Source organism: Myiozetetes cayanensis, unplaced genomic scaffold, assembly GCF_022539395.1.
Source record: "Myiozetetes cayanensis isolate MyiCay16 unplaced genomic scaffold, myiCay2020 scf6-25, whole genome shotgun sequence".
In the NCBI taxonomy this organism is placed as follows: Eukaryota; Metazoa; Chordata; class Aves; order Passeriformes; family Tyrannidae; genus Myiozetetes; species Myiozetetes cayanensis.
The window spans coordinates 38,444,325-38,470,636 of record NW_026087853.1 but is presented as its reverse complement, the minus strand read 5'-3'; the positions used below and the strand labels follow the sequence as shown (position 1 = coordinate 38,470,636).

General features: G+C 46.8%; 1 protein-coding gene across 3 annotated transcripts; it reads left to right on the top strand.

The window, feature by feature from the left end:
• The first annotated feature begins 725 nt into the window (after positions 1–725).
• On the top strand, positions 726–25,003 carry PACSIN3 (protein kinase C and casein kinase substrate in neurons 3). 3 transcript variants are annotated; one of them, XM_050336076.1, is made up of 12 exons: positions 726–788; positions 12,825–12,909; positions 14,374–14,473; positions 14,916–15,072; positions 15,841–16,076; positions 16,452–16,607; positions 17,151–17,326; positions 18,110–18,230; positions 18,679–18,815; positions 19,461–19,526; positions 20,028–20,188; positions 21,754–25,003. In XM_050336076.1, the coding sequence occupies exons 3-12, from the start codon at positions 14,420–14,422 to the stop codon at positions 21,867–21,869; spliced, it is 1,380 nt and encodes a 459-aa protein (XP_050192033.1). In that variant the 5' UTR covers positions 726–788; positions 12,825–12,909; positions 14,374–14,419; the 3' UTR covers positions 21,870–25,003. The 3 variants fall into 3 exon arrangements, with proteins under 3 accessions (XP_050192033.1, XP_050192032.1, XP_050192034.1); XM_050336075.1 differs by lacking the exon at positions 726–788 and adding an exon at positions 1,008–1,079; XM_050336077.1 differs by lacking the exons at positions 726–788; positions 19,461–19,526 and adding an exon at positions 1,008–1,079.
• Positions 25,004–26,312: the final 1,309 nt, after the last annotated feature.

Here is a 26,312-nt window from a genome sequence, read left to right as displayed (position 1 = left end):
TAAAGACAAGGTCCAGATTATTCAGGTAAATGTTTTCAAAGGAAAGGGAGAGTGACCGAAAACAGGATCAGGCTGAAAGATGGATGCTACCTCAACCAAGGTGAAGCCAGTCTTCAAGCCCAGGAAGACTGACCCATGCTATGCTCACAAGCAAGAGCACAGCATTTCACTTGGGTAGGAGCCGGCCTTGAGTAACCTGCTTGGGCCTCCTGCTCCAGCACACCGGAGGCCAGCTGGCCTGCACAGCACATAGGAGAACTAACTTAAAACAGGCGAAAGCCCCAAAGCCATTGGGCAACACAGACAGGAGCCCAACTTTTCACGGCAGGGCCGGGCAGGCAGCTCTTCATGGGGCTGTCTCCTTCCCGCTCCCGCCGCCCACCACGACCGGGGGCCCGGCCGCTCAGACCTCAGTCGGCCCCCTCCTCACCCCGGGCCCAGGGCCGACCCCAGCCCTCCTCGTGGCGGGGAACGGCGACGGGAGCCGGCGCTGCCCTCCCAGCAGCCTGCCCCAGCCCCACCTGCCTGGACAGAGCCCGCTCCCGTTAATTGGATCAAGGGCCCGGCGGAGGGGGCGGGGAGGCGGGAGCTGTGTCGAAGCTGCTCCGCCACTGCCGCCGCCACCGGAGCGCCCCGAGAGCAGGGGCCGGGCCCGCCCCTCGAGAGCTGCTGGAGGCGGGGCGGAAGCCCCCGTGTTCCGCGGCTGAAATAGGGGGAGGGCTCAGCCTGCGCCCAGCCCAGGTGGCCGCTGCCCGCCGAGCGTCCCGCCAAGTAGCGCTGCCTGCGAGGTAAGCGGCGGGGTGACCTCTGCTGGGGCTGCGGGCTCGGCTCCTCCGGGCCGGGCGGCTTTCGGACCTGTGCCCCGTGGGGTGCCGGGGGTCCTGGCGGCACAGCCCATCCCGGTCCCGCCGCCGCCTTGCCGCGGCGGGCAGCGCGGCGCGGGAGGGGCTGGCAGCTGCGAGGGAAAAGTTTCCTCATGGAAAGGGGGCGGGTGGGGGAGGCGGTGCCCGGCTGGGCGCTGCCTGTGGGCAGAAGGGGATCGGGAGGCGGCTCGACTGGAGGCGCAGCGGAGACCCCCGGTAGGTACGGGAGGAGCGGTGCGGCCGGGAAGGGCGGCGGGGCTATGGTCCCCGGTAGGTTGTTAGCGGGGAGCTGGGGAACCTCCCGGGAAGAGCTCCGGTCTCCCCGCGTCCCTCGCAGCCCGGCCGCCAGCCCAACCCCCGGCGGGTGCCCCGCCACCGGCCTCCGGGGGCCGGCCCGCCGCCCCGTCGCTGGGGGCTGCCGAGGCTCCCCCTCCCTCCTTCCCTCCGGAGCCCGCGCCTCCGCTCCGCCGTGGGGACAGGGGCCCCTTTGTGCCGGATCCGCGCTGAGCTGCTTCCCACTCTGAAACAGGAGCCGCGGGCGCTGGCAGCGCTGTGGAGAGCGGGGATAAAGAAGCTTCCCAGGACCCCCTGGGGGAAGGGGCCGCGCCGGGGCCCGGGTTCGGGGGGGCTGGCACTCCCTTGTCTCAGGGGATCCGTGTTGCCAGTCTGTGAGCCGGACTCCTGACAGCCGGATTGAGTGGTTCGCCAGGCGGGACAGTCTTGCCCTTTCTCATTCTCTTCGTCCCTTCTGGCTGCCGACAGCAGGGAGGGCAGAGGAGGGCGGGGGGCAGGCACAGCGGTGCTGCCCGCGGCTGTGTCACTGGGCCCTGGCAGGCTCCTGGGGTTACCGTGTCCTCTCCAGCCCAGGGCAGGAAAAAGCTGATAAACATGGAGGGTGTTAGTGGGCCTGAACATCCAGTGCTTGAGAAGACAGTCTCATTTGTCACTGCGCACGGGAGGAGGGTTCCATGATCTCTGCAAAGCTATTGATAAGTGAAGCTAGCATGGCCCGAACGCGTTAACCTGTTTCACCACTTTCTGTGCCAACTATGTGTTCTTCGCTTGCTTCAGTTCTTCAGGCATGCAGAAGGCTCAGAGCTTGGTGGTGAGGGCGAGGTTAGCTGACCACCTTTGGATACTTGTTCCTGGCCCTAGGAAGTAGTCTGGCCTTTTCGTTCACTCTTTAACCCTGGAAACACATGCTCCCTACCTCCTGAAACTGGAGATGAGCCTCTCTCCCCTTCAAATCAACTGCCGGTCCAATTTGCACAGAGGAATTTTTGATATGATGGTAATTGATTGCCGTGCAGAACCAAAGCAGATCCTCCCACTCCACCCTGGAGTTGAAATGTCACTGAGAAGTCACTAAGCCTTACAGTGGGTGACTCAAGTCATTCTGGGGGTGGTGTGGGAGCAGAATGCACAACTGCAGCATGTGGGCTAAAATGACAGGGTCCAGGTACTCCTTGCTCCAGGTGTGAGCTGGTCTCTGGGTGGAGTCAAAGTGGAGCTTCTCCCCATGCATTGCATAACTGGACGCATTCTTTCAGGCAAGGATTCACCTTTCTCTGAAGTAAACAATGTGCTTTGTGTGAGATGGAGTCAGTTCTGCTTTGCCTGTGTTTTGTGTAATTAATGGCATTTCACTAGAAGTTCCCTAAAATATTTGCTAGATTGTCGTTTGAGTTGCAGCTTGGAACAGAATGAATGTGTGAGCTGGATCAGCTGCCTGCTGCCTTCCCTATTCTGTGCCTGCTCTATTGTATTGCTTTATTGGCTTTTTTATTTTTTTTCTTCTGACCTATGAGTTTGAGCTTCTCTGGTTTGTCTGCACTTGTTCAAGTGAAGACTGTCATCTTCTCAGGCTGTAAAAAGCAGTAACTTCAGTGTGTCAGCAATGTGTAGGGCTGAGAACAACTGCCCACCTGTAAGTCCATTATCAAAGGTCAGCAAGTGAAGAGGACTGTGTGTGACTAGACTACACCAAAATGCTGCAGGTCATTGGCAGACTGTTTGTAACAAGTCATAAAAGCTTCGAAGTCTTGTGGACCCAAATTATTTTCTTCACAGGACAATGACTGGTGGTTTTAGTCATTTTAGAGTTTTGTGGCTTATACAAGACCTAGCCTGAATCTTCTGGGCTTTCCCTGGACAATTATGAATTTCCAACAAAAAAAAAAATCTATACACATACATATATATATTAGTTCAATAATATAGTCAGGTATATTTGTAATGTGACTTCTCAGGAGATGCAAAGCTGTGAGAACACATCAGCCACTGCAGCAGGGGTGATGTGAGCTTCTGTCAAGATCTCGTGATATCACCAAGCCTGGTGAATACTGTATATTCTTTATTCTGGCCATCTTGAGGGCTGGAGATTATTCAGTTGTTGTTTGATCTGTTTGGTCTGTGTCATGGCTGACATCCAGGGATTGAACTGGGGACCTCAAAAGCTAAAAGTATCTGCTTGTAGCCTGAGTGGAAAAAGCTATGCTCTTGATCAGCAAGCATTAATAAACTGCCTCTATTTTTGCCATCAGCCGATCAGTGATGTGTGAATTTGGGCTGCTCTTGAGAGTTCATGGGGAAATGCCTAAACAATAGGAGAGCTGTTTAAGCCCTTTAAGGAGCTCTTATCTTTTTAAAACAGACTTTGTGATCAGGCAAGCTATTTTATCACTAGTCAGTCAGTGTGATGGGTGTAGAGAGTACTCTGTGACAGGCAACTGTGTCAGATAGATTAAAAAAAAAAGCCTTAATATTTTAGTTTGAGGCCATAGTGGATGGGTCAGAAAACAGTGACTATTGTATCTGGAAGTTTTCATTAAGAATTTGGCATTTTGCTCTTTGAACAATTACAAAAGAACTTTGCATCCGCGGAGCAGTTAAGAAGCTGTTCAAGCAGTAGCTTTTTGCTACTCCTTGCAGCACGGTGACCACTGTAATTTAACATCCAAATGCACTCTGACTGTTAGGGCACAAGTTTTTCCAGCATAACAAAGTGTAATGTCAGTGCAAATAGCCTGGTGCATCCTCTGCTGTAATCATCCAGCTCTGTTTCAGTGACTGCTGAGTTAGTTTCAAGTTCCTTCAAGCTGAAGTGCGGGCTGAAGCTGGGCACTGCTGTAAGGCAGTAAGTGTGACTGGCATTCTAATCATATTTGAGCCTTCAGTGGTTTCTTCTTGCTGTGAATGGCATGATGGGAAAGAGCCTTTCAGACTTCTGATAATCGGAATTTGTGTGTTAAATCTAGTGATTGTCACTGGGCACCGTAGTTTGTTGAAGAGGCATGTGAGATCTCCATGGTACCAGGGGCTTGGATCCAGAGGCATTAGGCTTGTGTGGGATTTTATATTCTCTTAGAAGGTGATTGTGGTAGGACTGCTTATTGCGATGTGTCAGTAAGCTCTTCCAGACCAGAGGAGTTAAAATTGCTGTAGGCAACCCATAACTAACAGTGTTAGCAAGTCTTCAGCCTCCGTGAGCTTGTCTAACCCGCATCTCTTCTGTCTGTAGGAAGATATGGTCCTCGCCTCCTGAGCTCTTGGGGACATAGTCTTTTCAGTTGCCTGCAGGTGATTTTTCTGCTGGCCGTAGCTTCCTCCTGTTCCTTAGTACCGCTGCTGCCAAGCCAAAACTGTCCTGCTCCTGAGAGTGCTGGGCTACATCAGCTGCAGTACTGCTGTGCAGAGCTCTGAAGTAGCCTTGCTGCCTTCTCAGACAAGGGCAAGAAGCTTTCATGAAGGATTGGAAGAAGATGCAGCATATTTCACTTCTTGAATGATTCTGGATATTTACTTTTTCTTCTTGGTGTTTCCACTGAACCGTATCTTGTGCTAGGCCTGCTGATATGTGGAAACCTGTGTGAAAGCCTGCTCTTGGCTCCAGCAGGCTTGTACCCCAATGCAAGCAAAAAATCAGGGTTTGATCAGCTTCAGAAAGCATGGGTGGGGGGAGATAAAGCCCACTTGATTGCTCTGTTGTGCTTGCAGTTTTTTAAAAAGCCTTCCAGTGTTCTTTCCTTTCGTGTCAGGTTGAGTCCTGAGGACCAGAAACTGAGATCATTCCTTTGGGCAGTAGACTGAGAAAGCAGATGACATTCCAGTGATGCTGAACAGTTAAAATCTATCCTGTCACATGTGCCCTTTGGGCTGACTGTCCCATTTGCCTGTGTTCTCCTGGAGTCTTTTGGATAACATCTGGGAATGAAGTAATTTATATTAATAGTCCTGTTCTTCAAATAGATTTTTGGATCTCAAGCTGAAGAGGCACCACTGATACCAAAGAGCAGATTCTGTGTAGATACTGTGAAAGCAGATAAAAGTTGCTCCATGACATATAGGACAATGAACTTCAAGAAGAATGTGTGAAGTATTTGTGGCCTTTCAGTAGAAGAATTTCAGCCTTTCAATATTTAAAGGGAGCTTATAAAAGACTGTGAGTTTTTATATGGACAGATGGAGATAGACAAGGGGGAATGGTTTTAAACTAGAGAGATTTAGATTAGATGCTATGAAGAAATTCTTTACTTAGAGGGTGGTGAGGCACTGGAATAGGTTGCCCAGAGAATCTGTAGATGCCTCATCCCTGGAAGGCCAGGCTGGATGGGGCTTTGAGTAACCTGGTCTAGTGGGTTGCGTCCCTGCCCATGGAGGTGGGCTTGGAACTACATGGTCTTTGAGGTTCCTTCCAACCCAAGACTTTCTATGACTTTATGAAGTATGAATCTCCACAGTGCAGGCCAGCTCCTAATGGCTTTCCTACTTCAACTTTATTGTCTGTGTGAATCTCCAGCAAATCTGTCAGAAAGGTATGAGAGTGTCTTTAGGACTGAAATACCTACAAAGTAAATGATCTGCCAAACTCTTCTTGAACAAGGAGATGCTACAAAGAGAATCTAAATTACCGAATGTTCTCTTCAGTCCACAGAGCACACAATGCTTTCTTTCACATGTCTGGACCCATAAAAGACTATGTGACATGACTTGGTGTAAAAGCTGGTCTACAGTCCTTCTAGTTCCTATGGTATTGAAGTCTGCCTTACAGTTGCAGTTGTTTCTTACGCTGTTTCAATTTTCCTGCAAGGAAGCAATTGAGTAAACCTGGTGAAAAAAGGTGAACCAAGAGCCTTGCCATCAAAGTGGAGGAACTGATCATGCATGGAACAGAAGTAATGAGTAATAGGTGCTGTGCATTACCTCATTCTTCTTTTTTACCATAAGAGATGTCCTAGCACTCAGTCTTACCATATTCAGTTCTCAGTTCAACAAGTTGGGTTTTACTCCCTTCTACAGCCTGTTTGGGACTTGAAGGCCTGCAGGGAACTGGATGAACTTCAGAAATGCCTTGATGATGATCTTTCATGGTTTTGTGTATGTTATATGAACATTTGGCAGGAAAGTATTCACATAATAAGCAGTTTTAGTAAATCAGCTTTTACCAAGTAAAAACAGAAATGTTTGATGCAATCATAGATAAAGAAATACAGTACTTTGAATTAATTGGCCCTGAAGGACAAATTTCTTGCCAGCTCTTTATCTTCCATTTCCCCCTTCCTCAAAAGGCAGCCAATGGAAAAGAGGACTGTTGGTAAAGCCAGAAGTCGCAGAACTGCAGATGGCTTAAAAAACCACTGTGACTTCCAAATGGAAGGAAGGGGCAGAGAGGGCTGGAGGTATCTGACTGCTGTGCAGTCTAATGAAGTAAGAAACCACCAGAAGCTCGGTGTTGGAATTGAGCTAACTAGCTTGTAGCTTCTCTAAAGGTTGCTTGATTGCATTGATTGTAGTCTGCTTCCTTAAGACTTCTTAATGCATTCAAGTAAACTTGATCCTTGCTCTGGGGGTTGAAAGGTGATTAAATCACAGAAGGAGAATATTACATTGACAGGGACTTACTGGAGTTTGCTTCCTCACTCCCTCTCACTTCCCCCTCCCCCACCTCTGCTGCTCCCAACTGCAGGAAACACCCCTGATCACCATTTCCCATTATTTCTGCCTTCTTTACTCAGGGTTGGATGAGTCTGGGGCATTTTGTTCTGTTTTGATCAATCACATAAAGATTCAAACAAACCAAACTTCTTCCTTCAAGCTTAGTTGGAGTGGGTGGAGTAGCTCAGCCTGCTGTTACAATGAGTTACTTTTACTAAGTTACAGGCAACTGGATTATAGTATGGACTACTGATCTTGTTTTAGCAGTCACTGAGTGCAGAAAAAAAAATTATCAGGTAAAATGTAGATTAAATCCTGGAAATTTGCATTCAGTGCGGAATGAGACTGCTGAGGAGGGATATAATAGCTTTGATTGGAGCTTAAACACCTGTTTATCAGTGATTTAGGAAGAAAGAGCTTCCAGTTGTGGGATCCCTTCTATTAAAAGGGAAATGCTGACTTCATGTATTTGCTGGCAAGCTTGGTGTTTGCTTGCAGAGGTGGATGCAGCAGGTTGGCAAGTACCTTGGGAAATATCCAGCATAGAAACAAACAAGTGAAGAGGCGCAGGGAGTGGGGCAGCAGAGATTGCAGGTTCTCAACATCTGCCTGGGTTAAAACCTTGCCCTGAGAGAGTGGTAAGACAGGGAGTGAGAGCTGGGAAGTGGGCATGCTGACTAATGTGTGGAACAGGAGCAATGCTATCCACGGGGCTAAGAAAGCAGGCTACTGTAGTGCTGTTCCTGGTAGCTTGCATGTGTGTGTTCTTACTGAACTGTCAGCTGCTTCAGCTTGTAACTGTTAAATACATAGACACAGCGTACATGTTTAGATTATTCCAGCAACCATTTCAAATAAAAATGAACACAGCCTGTTGCCCCATTGGAGTGTGGTACCCAGTAGTCCAACACTGATTTCCTCCCTCCTTTAACTCTGTATTTGAGATTATAATAAAATTTTTTAATAGAAAGAACAATTGTGGGAAAACTTAAAACATACCTTGATAGCCCAATATATTCTTTCATTAATATTGTTTCATATTGTTGTGTTAAACAGGATAGATCTGTGTTGCTGTAATACTAAACATCTCCTACATCATATTGGAAAAGAAAGCAGATTTTTTTCCTTTTCTTGGTAAAACAATTTCTATCTGGTATAACTATGTCAGCCAGGAATCTTAACCCTTAGATCAGCAGCAATGTATTAGTAGAAGCCTGTCCTGTAACCTTGGCCTCTGACAGGGAATAGCTAATAAATGTGGAAAGCATTGAATTCTGCATGACCATTTTGAAGATAACTTGGGAGATGCACGGGGCATGTCTGTCATCAGTACGCTAGCTTGGTCTGAATGTGAAGGAGACCAGTACAAAGAAGCTGTGGGCTGAAATAAGAGAGTATAATGAAGCAGCACGTAGAGTCAGTAGGTCAGTCCTTCAAGTGGAACAGGATCTTCTCTGTATTTTAGTACTTTGGTATAATACTGTAAGACTCTTTCTAGTGGACAGCCTCATGATTTCTAGAGAATCATTGTCTGGGAGACAGGCTTCTGTTACAGGCTTGCACACAGCTGAAGTGACCTCTGTGTGTAGTTGCTGTTCCGCCTGATGTTTCTCTGACCTTTCCCTGGCTGGAGAGATGAGCTGAAATCTTGCTTGAAACTGTATTAGGCAGCCCTGGCAGGCTTCAGTCCTTAGGGAGTGGCTGGGAAACACTGGCTTAGTCCTTTTCCCAGTCAGGTGACTATTGAGGGCGTGACCACTGCACTAAGATAGATACCTATAAGGGAAGTTTTGGAGGATGTTTGTTACTTGGCATCCTCTCTAGCGGTAGAGAAGAACTGACCCCTCTGGAGAAAGGTGAGTACACCTGTAAATATCAGTCCTCCTATATAATGGCAGTGGAGAGCACATTACTGGGCATCATCCCAGTTACTGGTTCAGAGCTACTGGATGTGCAACCTCCAGAGATGGTGAGCCTGGAAAGCACACCCTGCCCTATGCCCCATTTCATTTTCTCCATCGGGGACCTTCCTAACTCTGCTGTATCAGCAGCGATCCAGTTTGTTGCACTGCTGGAGTCATGTGGAACCTCCTGGCTCCAGCTCCATTCTGACAAGTTAACAGGAAGGGAAAAAAAAGGGTTTCTTGCCCATCATTCTGTAAGGGGAGCCAGGCTGCCGTCCTTCAGTGTATTTGAATTGTTCAGATTGAAACTTCAGATTCACCCTACACCAGCGTGCCCTGGAGTGAAAACAATACCTTCACCGCTGTCTGCTACACAGAACAGTAACTCTGGGAATCAAAGAAATTGCCTGCAGAAAGTATCACATTGCTGCCTTGTGGTGTTAGTTGTTGTCTTAAGGTGGATATTAGTAGCAGCCTGTTTCCTATTAAATCTCTGGCTTAGCTTGGCTTTAACACCTATATAGAAATTGGTCCATAATAAAAATGTGTCTCCACCAAAGCCTCAATTACTAGATAAATATAACTCACCTACATGTGTCTGCATCCAGCATTTGCTGTTGCAGTTAGGAAAGGGAAGAGGAACTGGGCAGAAGGCCTTGTCTGGTACAGTGTACAAGCTCTGTTTGGGTGGATGAATTCCTGCAGGGCTGCATGCACCAGCCTTTTGAGCATTTTTAGAGTTCAGAGGCAAACTTAGGAAAACAATTGCTTACAAGCATTCTCAGGAGGCAGTCAAACAATGCACAGAAGTGATGCCTTGAGCATTTGGAGGCTGGAAGTATTGGAATGTGATGTAGGTGGAAGAGGTTTTCTGTGGTTTACCTGCCTTAGGGAAAGCTTTCAGGGGAGAAGAGCTGTTATTTCTATTGGGTCTAGAAGTTTTCTTTGCGGATCAGGATACTGCTGCACAGATGTTGTGAAAACATGAAACAAAAAGGCACACCTTGCAGTGCTTAATTGGATTCACACATGTTTTTGGAAAGGAAGGTTTTTAGTCTGACACCTTGGTCTGAGATGCGTCCCTGACTGGATCAGGGGTGAGACTAACAGCATGGTTTAAAGGTAGAAACAGCTCTGTTATGCCAAGCCCTCTGGCATTTTCCTGAGTGGAGCTCAAAACCAGTGAGGCAGTCACGAGCCATTCCACCTCTTTGCAGCTAAAGAACAAGAGCCATTTTTTGATAACTTAATAAGGAGTTGATAGAAGGTGTGGCCTAATAATTATGTTGGTCTCTAAGAGAGAGCAGGTATTTGGGGGAAGGAGGGAAGTACCTTTTCTAACACTACTAGCAGAAATGGTTGTAGCTCTGCAGAAACCTCATTTGCATGTTTAAGTTTGCCTATTGTTGTTGGTTGTAGTGGTGTCTGTGATGTCCTCATCCATAAACCTGTGGAGGTGTGAAATGAATAGCGATGTAGTCACTCTTTCCCTCTTTCTTCAGAGAGCTTGTCTTGCAGGAGCTGCAGTGAGGTCTTAAGTAGCTCTTAACTGTGAGAGCTGATAGAGGAAGGTAGGGATAAACACTCCTTTGCTCTGCAAATATGATTTTGCTAAATAGCTTCCTCTTAGCAGAGGTGGCAGTGGCATCAGCAGGAGTCCTGTATGTGGCACTGACTCACATAAAACTCTAGTTGACCCAGTATAACTCCAGCTACATTGCTCATACTGTAGAGGCTCTGCCAGCTCTCCTGAATCATTTGGTGGCTCTTGTTATATCAGGCTGTCCACAAGGTATTCTTGTCATCTCTGATGTAAACCAGCCTCCAAGATTTGGCATGTAGGACACATATACTTGCTTTTTCTGTCAAACTCTGGTTTTCCCTGGTCTTAAGCTCTTGGTGGCTCACAACACATGGTGTTTCAGGAATAGCTAGGCATGAAGGGATGGACTGCCAATCTACTCGCTCTTCTAGGGCTCAGGGTGACAGCAGCAGCTGTTCTTCAGCCTCTCTGACCAGTACTAAGTACCTTCCCTATGTCTGCATTCAGATCCAATTTGATCTGACTGACATGGGCTCACGGAGTATGCAAACTCCAGAAAAACCCTGGCAGAAAAGGGTCGTCCTTGTTCTTTGACTTTTGCTTCTGACAAGCTACATTTTTCTGGACTTCTGTAAAGTCTGTACAACTGCTATGGATGCTGAAAACTTGTGAGAGTTCAGAAGCTGATTGAAGAAATGAATGGAAGAGAGATCTGTTGAGTGCTCACTCATAGGTGCCAGGTCCAGCTCAGGAAGATCCTGTCAGCAAATGGTTAGAGGCTTGGAGAGTATGCAAGGAGGCGTCATGCATGCTTGCTCTGCTCTCAAAGCGAGGGAAGGTATCTGCTTTTGACTGCTGTCTACAGAGGCCATGCAGCCATGATAAACCTTAGTCTGATCCAGCAGAGCTACTATTATATTTCAGAGCCTGTTGGTCTTAGTGATAGTAAAACTGGTTATTTGGGTTTGTAACTTTTGAGAAAGTAAGCAGGTATGGCTCAAATTTTAACATGGAAACTGGCAGAAAGAATGGATTCAGGTTTCAGAATGGTTTGGGGTTTTTTTTTCAGGTTTTTTTTGCCTGACTGTCCCTCAAATGAACAAGCACATAGTGCTGCACAACAGCTTTCCACATTTACCCCCCCAAATTCTAGCACTGTGTAGTCAGCCTGAATTGGAAACCAGAGATGGAAGGCATGTTTGTGATTCATTGCTTCCTGATAAACTGGGGATGGGGGTGTGGTGTGGAAAAAGTGATACAGCCTTCATGTGTCATGTATAATTGATCTGTGTCTTCATCAGGAGAAAGAAGGAAAGAAAGGGTCTGGGACAGTTCTAAATATCCTTTTACATAGCAATTTCAGGAATGTGCAGTCTGGTTTTATTGGGGACTACTGGGAAGCCTTAGAAGGTTTATGATGAGCTTTAGCCTTTTATCCAGTGACCTGGACCATGCAAAAGGGTCACAACTCTTCTCTCTCAGCCTCCCCCCCACTCTTCTTCACCAAAGGTCATTAGTCTGTTTGCAATAACCCATCTGCTTTTCTTTCCTTCCTTCTCTTTTCTACCTTCTTTCATTTCTTCTCAAAAATGGTCTTACTTTCTGACTAAAAATCCCACTTCCAGGTTTTGCAGTTTCTGCTCTGTTTCCTACCCTTCCAGCCTCAGCTGAGTGGATATTGGTGACTGAGAAGGGATTTTTTTGCTTGTCTGTTGTTGAGGTGGTTGGTTTTTTTTTAAATAAATAAATTTTTACATTGAAGTAAATTACCCAGGGATGTAAATGGGAGATAAACAAAAATGCCTCATCCAGCCTTTCTTTCCCTAGCCTCTGCTTCTCTTTACTCTATGGAAAGTTGATGACAGTTACCTGTACCATAATGGCAAAATAAAGTGATGGGAACAGCTTACAGAACCAAGGGATAAAAAAGCTCTCCTGATAGAGAGCCACATACTACCAGGGCAGTGCTAGGTGCTCTGCTACTAAAGGGACTCTAGACCAGAATATGCATTCTGGTGAGTTTTGGTTTTATTTTTTGAATGTAGAACTATCAGGTCCTTTGACTTGCGTATAAATCCTCTTCATCTTTATTTAAAAGGGACTGGGAAAAGTATATATGTGTGTGTCCTCCTCTTTTTCTCCCAAAGCCAGCTATTTGTAAAAGTGTGTGCAGCACTGCATGAAGGCGGTGGGGTTTGCTGTACTGGACACTGTCCAGTGAGGGGGGACCAGGCCCCACATGGGGTGCCTGGTGCATGTGCTTATTTTAGGCCTTTCTGGCCCAAGCTGTTCCCCATGCTCAGCTGTTGTGATGCTACCTTTCTCGCACAGTGCTGTCATGCTGCCCCAGTGTTTCTATTTTAACTCTCTCCGGGGCTAGATCTTGTGACACAAGGATTTGGCATCTCTGCTACGTGCTGGAACATGGCATCTCGGGAGGCACGCTGGCTGCAGTTGCTATATCAGAGGGTGCCCCTCCTAAGTAACTGGTAGAAGGGGGACATCCCTAGGATTGCAGCACATCAGAACAGGCATCATCCCTATAAAGTGTCTGACTGTGCCCACCTCTGTCTCTTTCAGTCATTTTTCACAGAGTTTGAAGAGCTTGAGACATACTTGCCAGCTTCTCACTGCTCCCCTGCAGCATCTCGCTTTCAGCTTTCAGGTATGTAGTTACTGGGACAGCAGTAGAGTTGCATGCCCCAGAGCCATGTAAGGTGGCTTTGGGGCCAGCTGGCCAACGGTGGGGAGGGAGGACAGGAACGACTGGTGGTATGGTAGAGGTATTCATCATTTTTCAAGGTTTGCCCAACTGAATGTCACATCTCATTTAACAACTTGCTTCAGTGACTGGAATTCAGCACTTCCAGCCTTCTGAAGAATGCTGGAGGAACAGCATTAATATACTTCTGACACACTCCATGGGATGACACTGGGCAAACAGAGCCAAATGTCGGAAATTCTTGCAGTCTGTGTTGGGGCGCTTCACTGTGCGGCTCATGACACTGAGAAGGATTTGCTGGAGGTGGGAGATGTGGACTCTTGACCTGATCTTCATCTGTGGGCTCTGTAGGCTGGCAGAATGAGCAGATACCTCTCTGGGGTGTGAGGGAAGCTTTTTATAAATAGGAATGTGCAAGAGGAGAAGGGGCAGCAAAGGCCACGTATACTGCAGTAAGCTAGGCTTGCCTGGAAAGGGCTGGGTTTGTCAGCAAGTGACTGGTCTTGGGCCTTTTCCTGTTACTCCTGCTCTCATTCCTGCTCAAGAACAACCCCGAACCTCTCCCTAAGGAATTCATAGCATTGCACCATGTCAGGAACAAACTGGCAGTGCAGGCTAGCACAGGGAAATGGCCAAAAGTTCTAAGACAGCAGAGAATGAGATAAAGCTTTTATGTTCCAACCTAGATTTTGAGCCTAATGCAGTAAGACTTGAGGGTAGTGAAAATGCCAGCTGTGCAGGGCTGTTTCTAGGGAAGCAGTGCTGGGTAACGGGCACGTGTGCTGTTTGGCTGGGTATGCCCTAGCATGTTTTTGTAGTTCTGCTCTAGCCCAGCTCAGCTGGTGGGCAGCTTATAGGGCTCCTCCCCATTCAAGGCATGCCTGCCTGCTGACTGCTCAACCTTGTTTTCTCCACTCAGTTGTTGTAATCCCGTAATCCTGAGTCATACTGGGAAGCTGGAGTCATCTCCATTGACAAAAGACTTACTAAAATCTTTCAAGGCAGATTTCAAATAGCTTTAGCTACCTCCGTTTCTGCTACCCTCTTGAGGGCCTTGTATAAGAAAGGAATCTCTGCAAAGGTGTCTGGTGCTGCTGGAGAATGTCGGATTCATGAGCATCTCCAATATCTGTACAGCCAAGGTTTAGCAAGATTGTCTTCTACAAAGTCCTTTCCTAATGTGTTACAGGCCTGCCAAGGTGGCCTCCTGTCTGCAGGGAGGGAGGAGGCTGGTTCAGTCCTGGGCATCTGCTGACCCGGCCATCTGCAGCTAAAGAGGCAGTGATGCCAGTACTTGACTGCAGGGTAGCAAGTTGAGCCCCTCCAGCTCCCAGAGTCATGGAGAACTGTGCTGTCTTCAAAGGCTCAGCCAATGCTGTGTTGGAAATCACTTTTCTCTCTTCTCAGGTTAACTGAAATCTGCAAAAATTCTCTGCTGCAAGAAAAAAGGGTGATGTCATCAGAAGATGATGCTGGCGGGGAGGCTCCTGGGGGCAGTTTCTGGGAGGTAAGGAAGGATAATTGGAGTGTGAGGGAAGTAGGAATGTTGTCTTACCACCCATTGCCTATCAGTGGAATTAGGGGTTGGGTTCCAGGTTTGTGGGTGACGTTGCCCTTGGGAAGGGAAGGAAGGAACTGGGAGGTTAAGCACCATGCTGTGTGTTACTGCAAGGAGGAGGTGACCCTTTCTTCCACAGATGATGTGGATTGAGAGTTCCTTGTTCAGCTGACACTGATCTGAGCTGTGAGAGAAGCAAGCAGAGCATCTCAGCTTCTTCCCTCCAGTGCTGTGTCTGCCTGAGGGAGTGTCAGAGGAGGGTCTGAATCCAGAGGCTGGCTTCAGAAGGGCCTGTGCTCCCTCCTCATGCAGTGACTGATCTGCTGCTGTCTGTTCTGAAGGAACATGGAAGTCAGTACGGCATAAACAATAATGCTGTGTGAAATTTCAGGCTGGAAACTACAAGCGAACAGTGAAGCGTGTGGATGACGGGTACCGGCTCTGCAATGACTTAATCTCCTGCTTCCAGGAGCGAGCCAAGATAGAGAAGAACTATGCCCAGCAGCTAACAGAGTGGTCCCGTAAGTGGAGGACCAATGTGGAGAGAGGTAAAGTTGGCAGATTGGACTGGGAGCAGGAAGCAATTATGCACTCTCTTCCTGGAGTGCTATCTCTTACTGAGGTGACACTGTTTCTGTGGGGGACAATGTTCCCTTCCCCAGGAAGGGGGTGGCTTTCTTGGGTGTCTTTTTTGTAGGTGCCTGATTTTGTAGTCAGTCCTCTGATTTACTTGGAGAGTTGTTCACTGCATTGTCATGTGTTTGGTTACAAATGAAAAAAAATCCTTTTGCTTAGTTTGGCAAGTCCTTGGGCAGTTCAAGCCTTAAATGAGGTTGCACATATCCCCTTTTGAGGTTGGCTTGGCTGTGTCTCCTTCTCCAGTCAGAGAATAACTCCTAATGCTGTGACTTAGTGGCAGTGTGCTCAAACTGATAGCATCTCACAAAGTAACAGGAAACAGCAGGACAGATGTCCCAAAGGACATACTGGTCTGTGGAGCAGAAGCTTAGCCTCAGTCATGAACTAATGTTGCTATCTGTCAAGCTCAGGCAAGATCTGTGAAGATAATTTTGTACAGAAACCTTCTAACAGGGATCATCTGGGACAGCTGAGGCTGCCTGAAAGAAATGCTCATCTGTAACAGCCAGTCCAGATGCTGCCTGGTGGGTCTGTGGAGAATAGTCAATGCTGAATTGTGTGATGGGGCACAGTTAAGGAAGTGACTCTACTGGTAGATATATGTAGGAGGGGAAAAAATGCGCATTCCTTTCTGTGGGCAGGAGGTATAAGAGCCCCTCTGGTGCTTGTTCCTGCAGGTCCGCAGTATGGTACTCTGGAAAAGGCCTGGCATGCCTTCCTGACAGCTGCAGACAAACTGAGTGAAATTCACTTAGCTGTCCGGAACCACCTGGCTGGTGAAGACTCAGATAAGATCAAGGCCTGGCAGAAGGAGGCCTACCACAAGCAGATGATTGGAGGCTTCAAGGAAACAAAGGATGCAGAGGATGGATTCCGCAAAGCCCAGAAACCCTGGGTGAAGAAGATGAAAGACGTGAGCCAAGTGTGAATGGGAAAGGAGAGATTAGGGCAGGCTGCCTGATTGCAGAGCCAGTGGGCAAACAAACTGGGCTTAGCCAGAGTAGCAGAGAAGTCCAGAGAGGGAGGCTCTTGTTCTTGTGGTTTTATAACTTTCCTCGCAAGTGGGAAGACTTTGGTAACAGGTTCTGTATTCCTGCATAGCAGGTGAGCACTGAAAAAGAAATCATTTGAAGGTAACTCTTCCCATTGGAACATTGTTTACTAAATGCCAAATTGGCATTCCTAATAGGTTGCTGCACGCTGTAATAAATGTTAACATGCCTTCTCTGCGTATTGGAGGATCAGTGTGGGCTGGATCATCACTTTCTCTGCATCCCTCCTCCTACAGGTGGAGACTTCTAAGAAAAACTATCATGCAGCCCGGAAAGAGGAGAAAACAGCCCATACAAGAGAGAACCATGCCAAGGCAGACTCAACTGTCTCACAGGAACAGCTGCGCAAGTTGCAGGAGCGTGTGGAGAAGTGCACTCAGGAGGCTGAGAAGGTGAGAGTGTGTATGGATGTGGGTCACAAGGATACTTCTTTCAAGGAAAAAAGCAGTGGTGGTAATGTCACTCAGTGAAATGACTCCTGCCGAAGGAGGTGTGAGATTTCGTTGTCTGAAGTTTTAGTGAGCTAGACTGAGATTTCAGTAACTAAGGTCTCTGGAGTTGGGTAAGATCTAATTTGTAAGTGAATTTAAAATAAAAAAAGAAAAAAGCGTAGGGGATTTGATGCAGGGGGTGGAACCTGTAGAGCTGAAGACTTTGCTGCCAAAAGTAGCTGATTTGCCTGTCCACACAAGTGAATGTGTGGAAGGTCCTCTATGGAAGAGAGCAGCAAGGAAGGACAGGGAACTTGCAAGAATATTAGGAGAGCAGTGGACTGGGATACCAGCTGTGGGACTACTTCTTCTTTCTTTGGTGTGTTTGTTCAACAGTGCAGGGGGGAAAAAACTTGTCAGTCCCAAGCCAGAGTATGGGGAGCATTGCTGGTTTGCAGTCAGGGCAACACATCTCACCACTGCTGTCCTCCTGTGTTGATACAGTGCAAGGATCAGTACGAGAAGATGCTGGAGGAGTTGAACCGCTACAATCCCCGCTACATGGAGGACATGGAGCAAGTGTTTGAGGGCTGTCAGGAGGCAGAGCGCAAGCGACTGTCCTTCTTTAAGGAAATGCTCCTGAATCTTCACCAGCATCTCAATCTCTCCACCAGTGAAAGGTACCAGCCCTGGTACAGGAGGGAATTCTGCCAGCTTAGAGTGCCCTAGGCTCTGGTGAGGGGTGCCAATTCTGGTGTCAGTGAAAGGGAGCTGGCTGCTTGCATCTGCCAGGTTTTGTTCCTTCCCCTTTAAAGGGTATCTTAGAACTGGTGTTTGGTCCCTTTAGACTGACCAAATACCTCAGAGTGCTGGTATCTCTGAGGGCAATGCCAGGCTTCCCTGGGAGGATTTTCTGCCTTTGAACACCTCCTCTTTCACTACTGTCCAGTACTATCCTGTGGGTACTCTGGAATGCAGCTCTGTTGCCTTCTGGTATCTATAGTTATTCCACCCATTTTGTCCTGAGTAGAGACCTTTTGTGAAATAATAACTGTAAAGCCCACAAGTTGCCCCTAAGCTGGGGTTACACAGGGAAAATAGTTGCAGTCAAAAAATCTTCTGTGCCCCTATACTTTTAAGGTAGAGGCAACAAATCTGAGCCACCTCCTGTCTATGTGCAAGAATGTGCCAGGTTCTTTCAGTGCACACTTAATGAGCTGTGCTGAGAGCTGGCACTTGTTAGCCAGTGCCACACCAAACAAGCCTGTCCTGTTTGCCAGGCTGACTCTTCTGTAAGAGTGGCTGTAAGGGTGGCTGTGTTTTCCAAGGGCTGAACAGGTGCTGCTCTAGGATCCTTAATCCTGTGGGATTTGGGATGCTATGTAACTCTTCCTTCCAACTTGGCTTTTGGGAAACTGCCGACAGACTTGGTTACTGGTGGTTCTGTCTGTTCCTGGTCGTAGCTTTCATGCATTGTATCGAGATCTCCACCAAGTCATCATGGCTGCAGACAACCAGGAGGACCTGAAGTGGTGGCGCAACACTCATGGGCCAGGCATGGCGATGAATTGGCCTCAGTTTGAGGTGATGTAGCATTCTAGAGTGTACTGTTTCCAAATAATTAGCTGCTTTACTGAAATTGGGGGATTTATTAGTCTTGTGTTGAAAAGACCATGTCTTTGCTCAGCAGGCTCAGGATGTTGAGCTCTTCTAAAATTGCTGTTTGGTGCCCAAAGGGACATATGCAACCCTGCCAAACTGCAAATACTCCAGCCATCCAGCTGCAAGGTTGAAAAACAGAAGGTGGTGCTCAGGGCCTTCTGACAAGTTCCTGTGATAATTTCCTCACAGCCTCTTGTTGCACCTTGGGATTCAACAGAAGTGAGCCTGCTTTGCCAGCAAGGCCATAGGGCTGACCAGCTCAGCTGCTACTGAAGTATGACCTGGTCTTCTGTCCTATATTGGGCCGAAAAGATGCACAAAACTTTTCTATATGAGTGGCTTGATAGTGTTATTGGTTTTCCTTGGACAGGAATGGTCCCTTGAAACACAGCGGCAAATCACCAAGAAGGAGAAGAGTGGCAAGATGGCTGATGATGTCACACTGACCAGCATTATGCCTGCACGAGATGGTGTTGTCTCACAGACCCCTCTGCAGACGAGGCAGAGGTAAGGGCCCAAGTCTGGGATGCATCAGTTAGTCCTGCCTAGGGTCATGAATGAGTTGGATTGAGAGGAGTGATCTCTTCCTTAACGTCCTGTCTCTTGCCCATGGCCTTGCCTGTGTCACTCTGGAAAAGACCAGGTAGAAAAGGCGGTTTAGGGTAGTTGTTTGGGTTTGGTTTGGTTTGTTTTTCCAGTACATACTGCCTCACAATATGCATTCCTTGTAAAGATCCTTCTAGTGACAAGACTTAGCCCAATCAGGCTAATGTGTGATTCTGGCATGCATTTCTCTGATTCTTCTTCCTCCTTCCAGACGGGGTAAGAAGAGTTGGGAACTGGAAGCTTTGCCAGTTGGCTGTGGGTTTCAGATTTTGCAGGCATCAGATTTTTATTGTTTTTCCCTGGCATGGTGCTGAGTATTACCTGACAAGTCTGGGTATAGCTGCTTCCCTTGCCAGGAAGCAAGCTGGAGAATAGAGAGAGGCTGAACAGACTCATCCTACTCTTGTAGTAGCTGTCCTGCTTTAAAACGTGAACCCTCGCCTTAAGTGAACTGAGCAGAGAAGAATGGGGATGTCAAGATTTCTCAAGGCCACTACTGTATTTCACAGTCTGTTGGATTCAGGGGTGCTATTTGTCAATCTACAGGTTTTCCTATCAAGAGGAGCAGAACAGCCTCTTCTATGACACCCTGAAGGCACCCACCCATGTGAAGTTAGTATGGAACACAGCCTCTTCAGGGCTTTTGGGTTCCAGGTGTCTGTCCTCTGCTGCTCTTCACTTCTGCTCTTGTCCCTGACCTGGAAAACATAATTCCAGACATCTCTTCAGAATGGGAAATATGGCTCTTTCTCTCTGTCTTATTCTTGGCTGGAATAACTCTGAACATAGATGGGCTCTCCAGTTAGGATTGGCCTTCTTTGTATGAGAGGGTCTGCTAGAGTAGGATTGGATCATGAAGGGCGTGCACGTGTGAAAATACTTTGAGTGAGTTACCCTACTTGCCCTCAGGGTTCTAATGCTAGGATGCTTTCAACAAAGTCTGGTATCTCCTGGGATCTGTTCACCCTCACTTGGCTGCTGGGCCTCTTGCACCCGGTTCTATAGCAGAGCAGTCTTGGGGCGAATCAGGGTGGTGCATGATTCAGGAGGAGGTGGGTGAGAGATGAATTTACTAACAGCCATATTGTCCCTTCTTGCCTTCCACATGCAAAGCGGAGGGAAGGAAGACATTTCAGAGTGGTCAGATGGAGACACTCCCAAGAAGTGCCTGGAGGCCAATGGGCACGAGGAGGACATAAAGGTACCAGGTGTACGGGTACGAGCGCTGTACGATTACACAGGACAGGAGGCTGATGAGCTGAGCTTTAAAGCAGGTACAGAAGCACTAATCTCTTACTAACCTTTTGCTGTCCTCACTTGGGCTGACTGACTGAAATACTGTAAGAACTGGATATCCCCTTGAAAGCTGATTCTTCTTCCCTTGGTCTGATGCATTGCCAGCTCCTGGGAGGTGGATGGTACAGTGGGAAGTCCAGCTTGTTCTAGACTAAAAGACAGTGAGGCCACATGGAAAGAGGCTGTCTAGGCCTTGGACACAGTGGAGGGAGAGCAGACCCCAAGTGATAAAACAGATCCTTCTTCCCCAAAGGCATTTATTCTGCATTGTATCTTGAGACTCGATGAAATGCTTCTCCCTTGTACCATTGATATAAAAATTTCATAGATGGTCTGGAGGGTCCTTTGAAGTAACTTGAACATAGGTATTTTGGAAGAAAGCTCAGCCAGCTGACATGCACTACTGAAGGCAGAGTTCAACTGGCAAAAAAACAGCTGTTGCTCAAAATGGGTATCTTGAGAATGGAGATCCTTGCTTGCAGCAGAGGATTGAGTGCTGAAGCAAACAGACCCTTCCCCTTTCCTTCTTGCACATAAATTATTTTGCATGTACCTTCTTCTCAACTTCAAGAGGACATCTGGGTCTTGGGAGTGTCTCTCATCTCACTTGTTCTGAGTTTTACATGGTATCTCTGTGCTATAGTGCTCCAAAATACACCTCTTTTAAAAAGGCATAGAAGTCCTTCAGTAGCAGGGCTTGTGCCCAAGACCAATATCTGTGCTGCAGCGTTACCATACTAGTAAACTTCCTAATACTAACTTCTGGCTTTTAAAATATTTCGTGGTATGGGTGCTCTAGAACTTGACTCTGCTCTCTTTTCCCACCCGGCAGATGCTGTGGGGTATGACTTCTTAGGTTTAGTCATCTCCTTTCCAAATCTGCTCTGAGCAACGTGCACCAGTAAGGCTTCAGCTTAACAGCCATGACTTTCTGGGACTCTGCTAGTGTGGGATGTGCCTACTGATGCAGTCAGACATCCCTTTCTGGCAGAAATATGACCTACTGGTGGAGAAGGGGACCTCTCTGCCCCTCCCAAAGTAGATGAGGGATGGTTAAAAGCCTTTTCTGGTCAGAATCTGTGAAATTAGTTGATTGCATGCCTTGCTGGCTAAAACAGACACTCCATCATGGAACAGGCATGGAACAGAGCTTAGCAGTTTCTTATGTTTCCTTCCCACTTGCCCACCAGAGGAGCCACTAAGAACAAAATCTGAGATCCTTCTGATTGCTCTGACTTGTAAGCATGTTCTGCGGGGCAGGAAAGCAGAACTATAGGGCACAAAAGTATTTCTGATGTTGAATAGCAGAAGTGAAGGCCTGGTTTAATTCCTTGGCCTAGGGAATGGTATTGATCACAGATACTGAAGAGGTTAGTAACTCTGGCTTTGGTTAAACTGTGTAGTACCATACAGAGTGTTAAGGGGAGAAAAGTGTGGTGATTCAGACCAATAGATCTTGCTTTTTATCAGGTCTTCTGAGGTGGGTAAAAATGCCATGCTGCCTTTCTCAAGGCTGCTTCCTAATGCCTGTTTTTACTTTTAGGTGAAGAACTAATGAAGATCAGTGAAGAAGATGAGCAGGGCTGGTGCAAGGGCCAACTTCTCACTGGCCAAGTTGGACTCTATCCTGCTAATTATGTTGAGAAGGTTGGATCATGATTGCTGCTGCCCTGCCAGTGCCTCACAGCCATACCAGCATCTCCTGCAGAGGTCACTGGGTGACTCTTGGCCCCAGTACACCTTTGCAGTATATCCAGCAATGTCTGAACTTTGAGGGCACATATTCCATGTAACTAATGCTTCATTTTAAGCACATAGACATGTAGGGATTTTCTAAAAAATAAACAAGGATGAATTAAGACTTCTCTGACTGAGCACTATAGTAGCTTAGGAGTGCAGAAAGAAACAGATCCTTTTGACTTGCACTGAGTGCAAGGAGATGACTGTTTTCGTGTGACTATAAAACAGAAATCACATTTCCTTGGCTTCAGTGCACATACATCTATAGGGTGTTGAGGTCTGCCCTGCCCCCAGGCTTCCTGTTCAAGGTATTTTGGATATGCAGGGTAATAGGGAACTTCTAGTATTTCCCATTTTTTGGTCAGTCAGGCTGACTGGCAGAAATTATTTATTCTCTCCCATCTTTCATAAGTCTTCAGTATCCCCAACCTGTAAGCCTGTTGGCTTCTTTGGTAAGGCAGCTGGTATAAGTGATAACAGCTTCAACAACCTGGATATCCCCTTCCACTGCCCTCATATTTATTGGGATAACCCCAAGAATGGATGATAGTATAGCTGGGGGACAGGAGAAAGAAGCTTCTATCTTGCATGATGTGGCTGTTCAGACTAACAAGTTGTTAACATGGCTGGCTCCCTGAGCTAAAGTGGGCCTTGACATGTGCTGAAGGCTGGTTCTAACAAAAGGACAGCCACATTGCAGTGCTGTTCTGCTTAGGACCCTACATCCACTAGTATGTGTTGGGAGTTCTAGTGCAGCTAGATAATTTTGGCTACACCTCTTCTTATGAACACTCTGCATTGCAGAGCCCCTCTTTTCTTCTACATTTTCTTGACTTATACAGGGCTAGAAGTGCACTCCCTGTTTTGCCAAAGATACCCTACACTGTGATGAGGGGCTACACCGTGTGGAAGCTGCCTGCTGCCTGGGACAGCATTAGCTACAGACGGGTAACTCCCCTCCTAGTCCTGAATTGCTGCAGTCGTTAAGTGCCATTCAGCAGGGAAGATGTATCAAACATCTTTATCTCACCTGTCTTTCTGCTTTTGAAAGCCCCTGAGGCTGCTGAGACAAAGTGGGATCCCGATCCTAGTGCTCTGCATATTCAAACATAAGGACTGCTAAGCCCTGGAGTTTGAGAGGAAAAAAAAAAAAAAAAAAAAGGAAAAGCTCCCATTGTTGGAGAAACAAAGAAAAACAAGCAAAATGGCTTACTTAGTACCTCTGCTTGAAACTGCTGTTGAAACACATTGTGAGTTTGTAGTAGCCTTCTGTAGTTGAATTCTTAGTCTGACTTAGCCTGAATGAGTAACCTGGTTAAGTCAGGCTCACAGAACTCCGTTGAGCCTCCACCAACCACACATGGTGAACTCCTTCAGAGCTGTTTGGAAAATGGGTGATACACATAAGAAAGTCTGAAGTCAGAGGTGAGCACTGGGATTAAAGATCAATAGAATGTTAACAGCAGCTAGTAAACCAAAATGGACAAATTCAAACACTGTTAGTTCATAAGAGATTAAAGTATCACAAACATCTCCTTGCCTGCCTGATAGAGCAGAAATTAAACCTTTTACAGCACACAGGATGCCTTGAAATGTAGTTTGCTGTGGGCAAAGAGATGAGAGACTAATGCTATTTAGTGTTCTCATGAGACCGCAGAAACACATCAGTTGAAAGGTTTTGAAAGTGTCCCTAGCACTGTACTTCATGAGTGGGGGAGAGGGGCACAAACCATAAGAACAAGGCTAAAGCACTTTGTTCTGAATCTGTTACATCATTTCTTAAGAAAAAATATTTCCAAAAGGCAAGTAAAGATCTAAGCAACAGACATTAAAAAATGCCTGGATTGAGCTATGAATTTACCTATTATTCTACATTCAATATCTGAAGAAACCTCTAAGATTATGCCAGGTAAGAGGTGGTAGTGTGTAAGCACTTGGATTTATTTAAAGATTTTGTCTCTTCTTTCAGTTCTGTGTCCCAGGTAAAGTGTCATTAGTGTCGTACAGTAATTGCAAGTGTGCCACTTGCAGATCCACAACAGAATGATTTGTTGCTCCTTTGTCCTAGCACACGTGACTATGAAGACACTTTGCCTGCCAGGCTTGTGAGATGACTGAGACAAAGTCAAATATAAAATGACCTGAGATGTTCTGTAGTCAATACTGACACTTAGCTGCTTAGACAGGATATTTTCAAACACTAATGCTTGACTTTCATGTAAGGTCAAAAAATTGTAGCAGTTACAAAGGATAACATGAAAACTTAAGACTCCTCTTCGGAGTTCCAGTCAGGCTGTAATTTGGGATGGAGTTAGGTGTGGCCAGAGTATGCGCTAGAGGACAGAAATGTCCAGCAGACAGAACCTCTGATTACAGTACAAACACCCTGAAATTCCACAGGACAAAGTCTGAACAGACTTGTTTGTCCTAGGAAAACATGACCACCTGATTATAATGGGCTGCTTGAAAGTTTCCAGAAATAGTGACATACTGCAGCTTATGTGAACAAGTCCCCCAAGGAATGTTTGCACATCATAAAGTCCTGCCAAGAGCTGAAGTAATGGACAGCAGACAACACATCGAGAATGAAGAATTGCTTGGCTGGACTCTACCTCATAAACTGGCATGGCACTTAGCCCTGGCTACCCAAAACCATCTGGATTAGTAAAAGAGAGTCTGTGTAGTAAAGAACCAGCTGGAGGGAAGTTAAAAAAAAAACAACAACAAAACAACCCACATCTAATGATCTTATTTTAAACTAATAACTCTGCCTGGAGACTTGGTTTTCCAAAGAAGTAAATGAGGTTTGGTTAACCACAAAGGCTCAAGTTGAAACTTGCCATCCATACCCTGCCAAAAGTTTTGTGTGCAAACAGGGACATGTACATATGAACTAATTGCTGTGCCTGAATTCCAGAAGGCCAGTGAAGTCTGTTCTTCCCCTGTGGTTTCTGTAAAAACATACAGATGTATCTCTGTGCCTGATGGGAAACACACTGAAAAAGTATCATATTTTATTTTTTAATAAAGACACTCCTTGTGGAAAGCTCACACATCTATGGTTAGCAGATAATTACTTTGGTTCTGGCATCTTCCAGGGAAAGAATTTTGGAAGGATCATGTAAAACTTGGATTTCCCGCTGATGATGAATTTTCTAGGAAGAGGAAGTTAAAGATTCTCTATGATGGATCACACCCATTTCCCCAAAGCAGCAGCTGAGCTTGCTCAACCCAGTAATGTTTCTGCCCTGTAGGCAAAATCTGGATGGCAGAGCCCCCAGGACAGCTGTGTTCTGTGATAGCAGCTGAGAGTTGTGGTCAGCGACCAACTCTGGGTGACACTCCCACAGCCCTGTGTGGAGCTTGGGGCTATGGCTGCTTCAGTTTACTTTCCATCCCACTTCCCCATCCCCTGTGTCCTTGTGGCTGTTTTGCTTGGCAGTGAACACTGAGGCAGGTGCAAGTATGTGGCAATCCCGCACAGAGACCCGTCAGCACTGTTACAAACTGTCCTGCACTCCCTCTGCTCCTGCCCTGTTGGCAGACCCAGCCCAAGGCTGCAGCCCTGGCGAGCTCAGCTCTGCTATCAGGCAGGTTCCCCCTGCCTGCTGTGCAGGCTGTGTGTGAACTGGAGCTGCCTCAGCTGCGTTGCTAGAGCTGCTGGCATTATGCTTATGGTCAGCAGGCTGCAAAAATCTTCTGCCTGTGAAGAAAGCTGGTGCTGGAGTCAATATGGGCTTGAACACTCCACTCACACCAGTAGGTGATCATTTCTAGGGTAACTGCACTGAGACAGCTACTGACAGGTGACAGGGCTGAACATAAGACACAGCCAGTGCCACAAATTCCATCTTGACCCGTGGAAATTTGGAAAATACTCACTGCAAGCTGGTGGGAAAGACTGTGCAAAACAAGCAAGAATAATAAGGCTGCATGATACAAAGTATCTTCAGAGGGACCTTGCCCAAAAAATAACCCAAACCCAAAAAAGTAGAAAAAGACTTGTAACCACATGTTGAATTGCCACCCAGGTCCAGGCTGCAAGAGAATGAGACTGTTTACTAAGCTACCTAAGTTCTTAGAAGATCAAAGAAGATTAATATGAGAAGATGAACAAATCCTTTCTGAAAGGGAGGGGAAGAAGGTAATGGAGTAGGCTCTGTAACTGGAAAAAAATAATTATCTTTAGAACATCTAAGCAACATGGCTCCAGTGAACTTCTCCAAACCAAATATCAGGCCAGATCACCTCAGCTGCTTTCAATACATCCATTTTCCGGCCATGTTCTCTTGTTTTTCATCATTCAGGAACTCTGCTTGCAGATGTTCCTGGTTTGTCAGTCTCTTGACTTACGGCAATTAC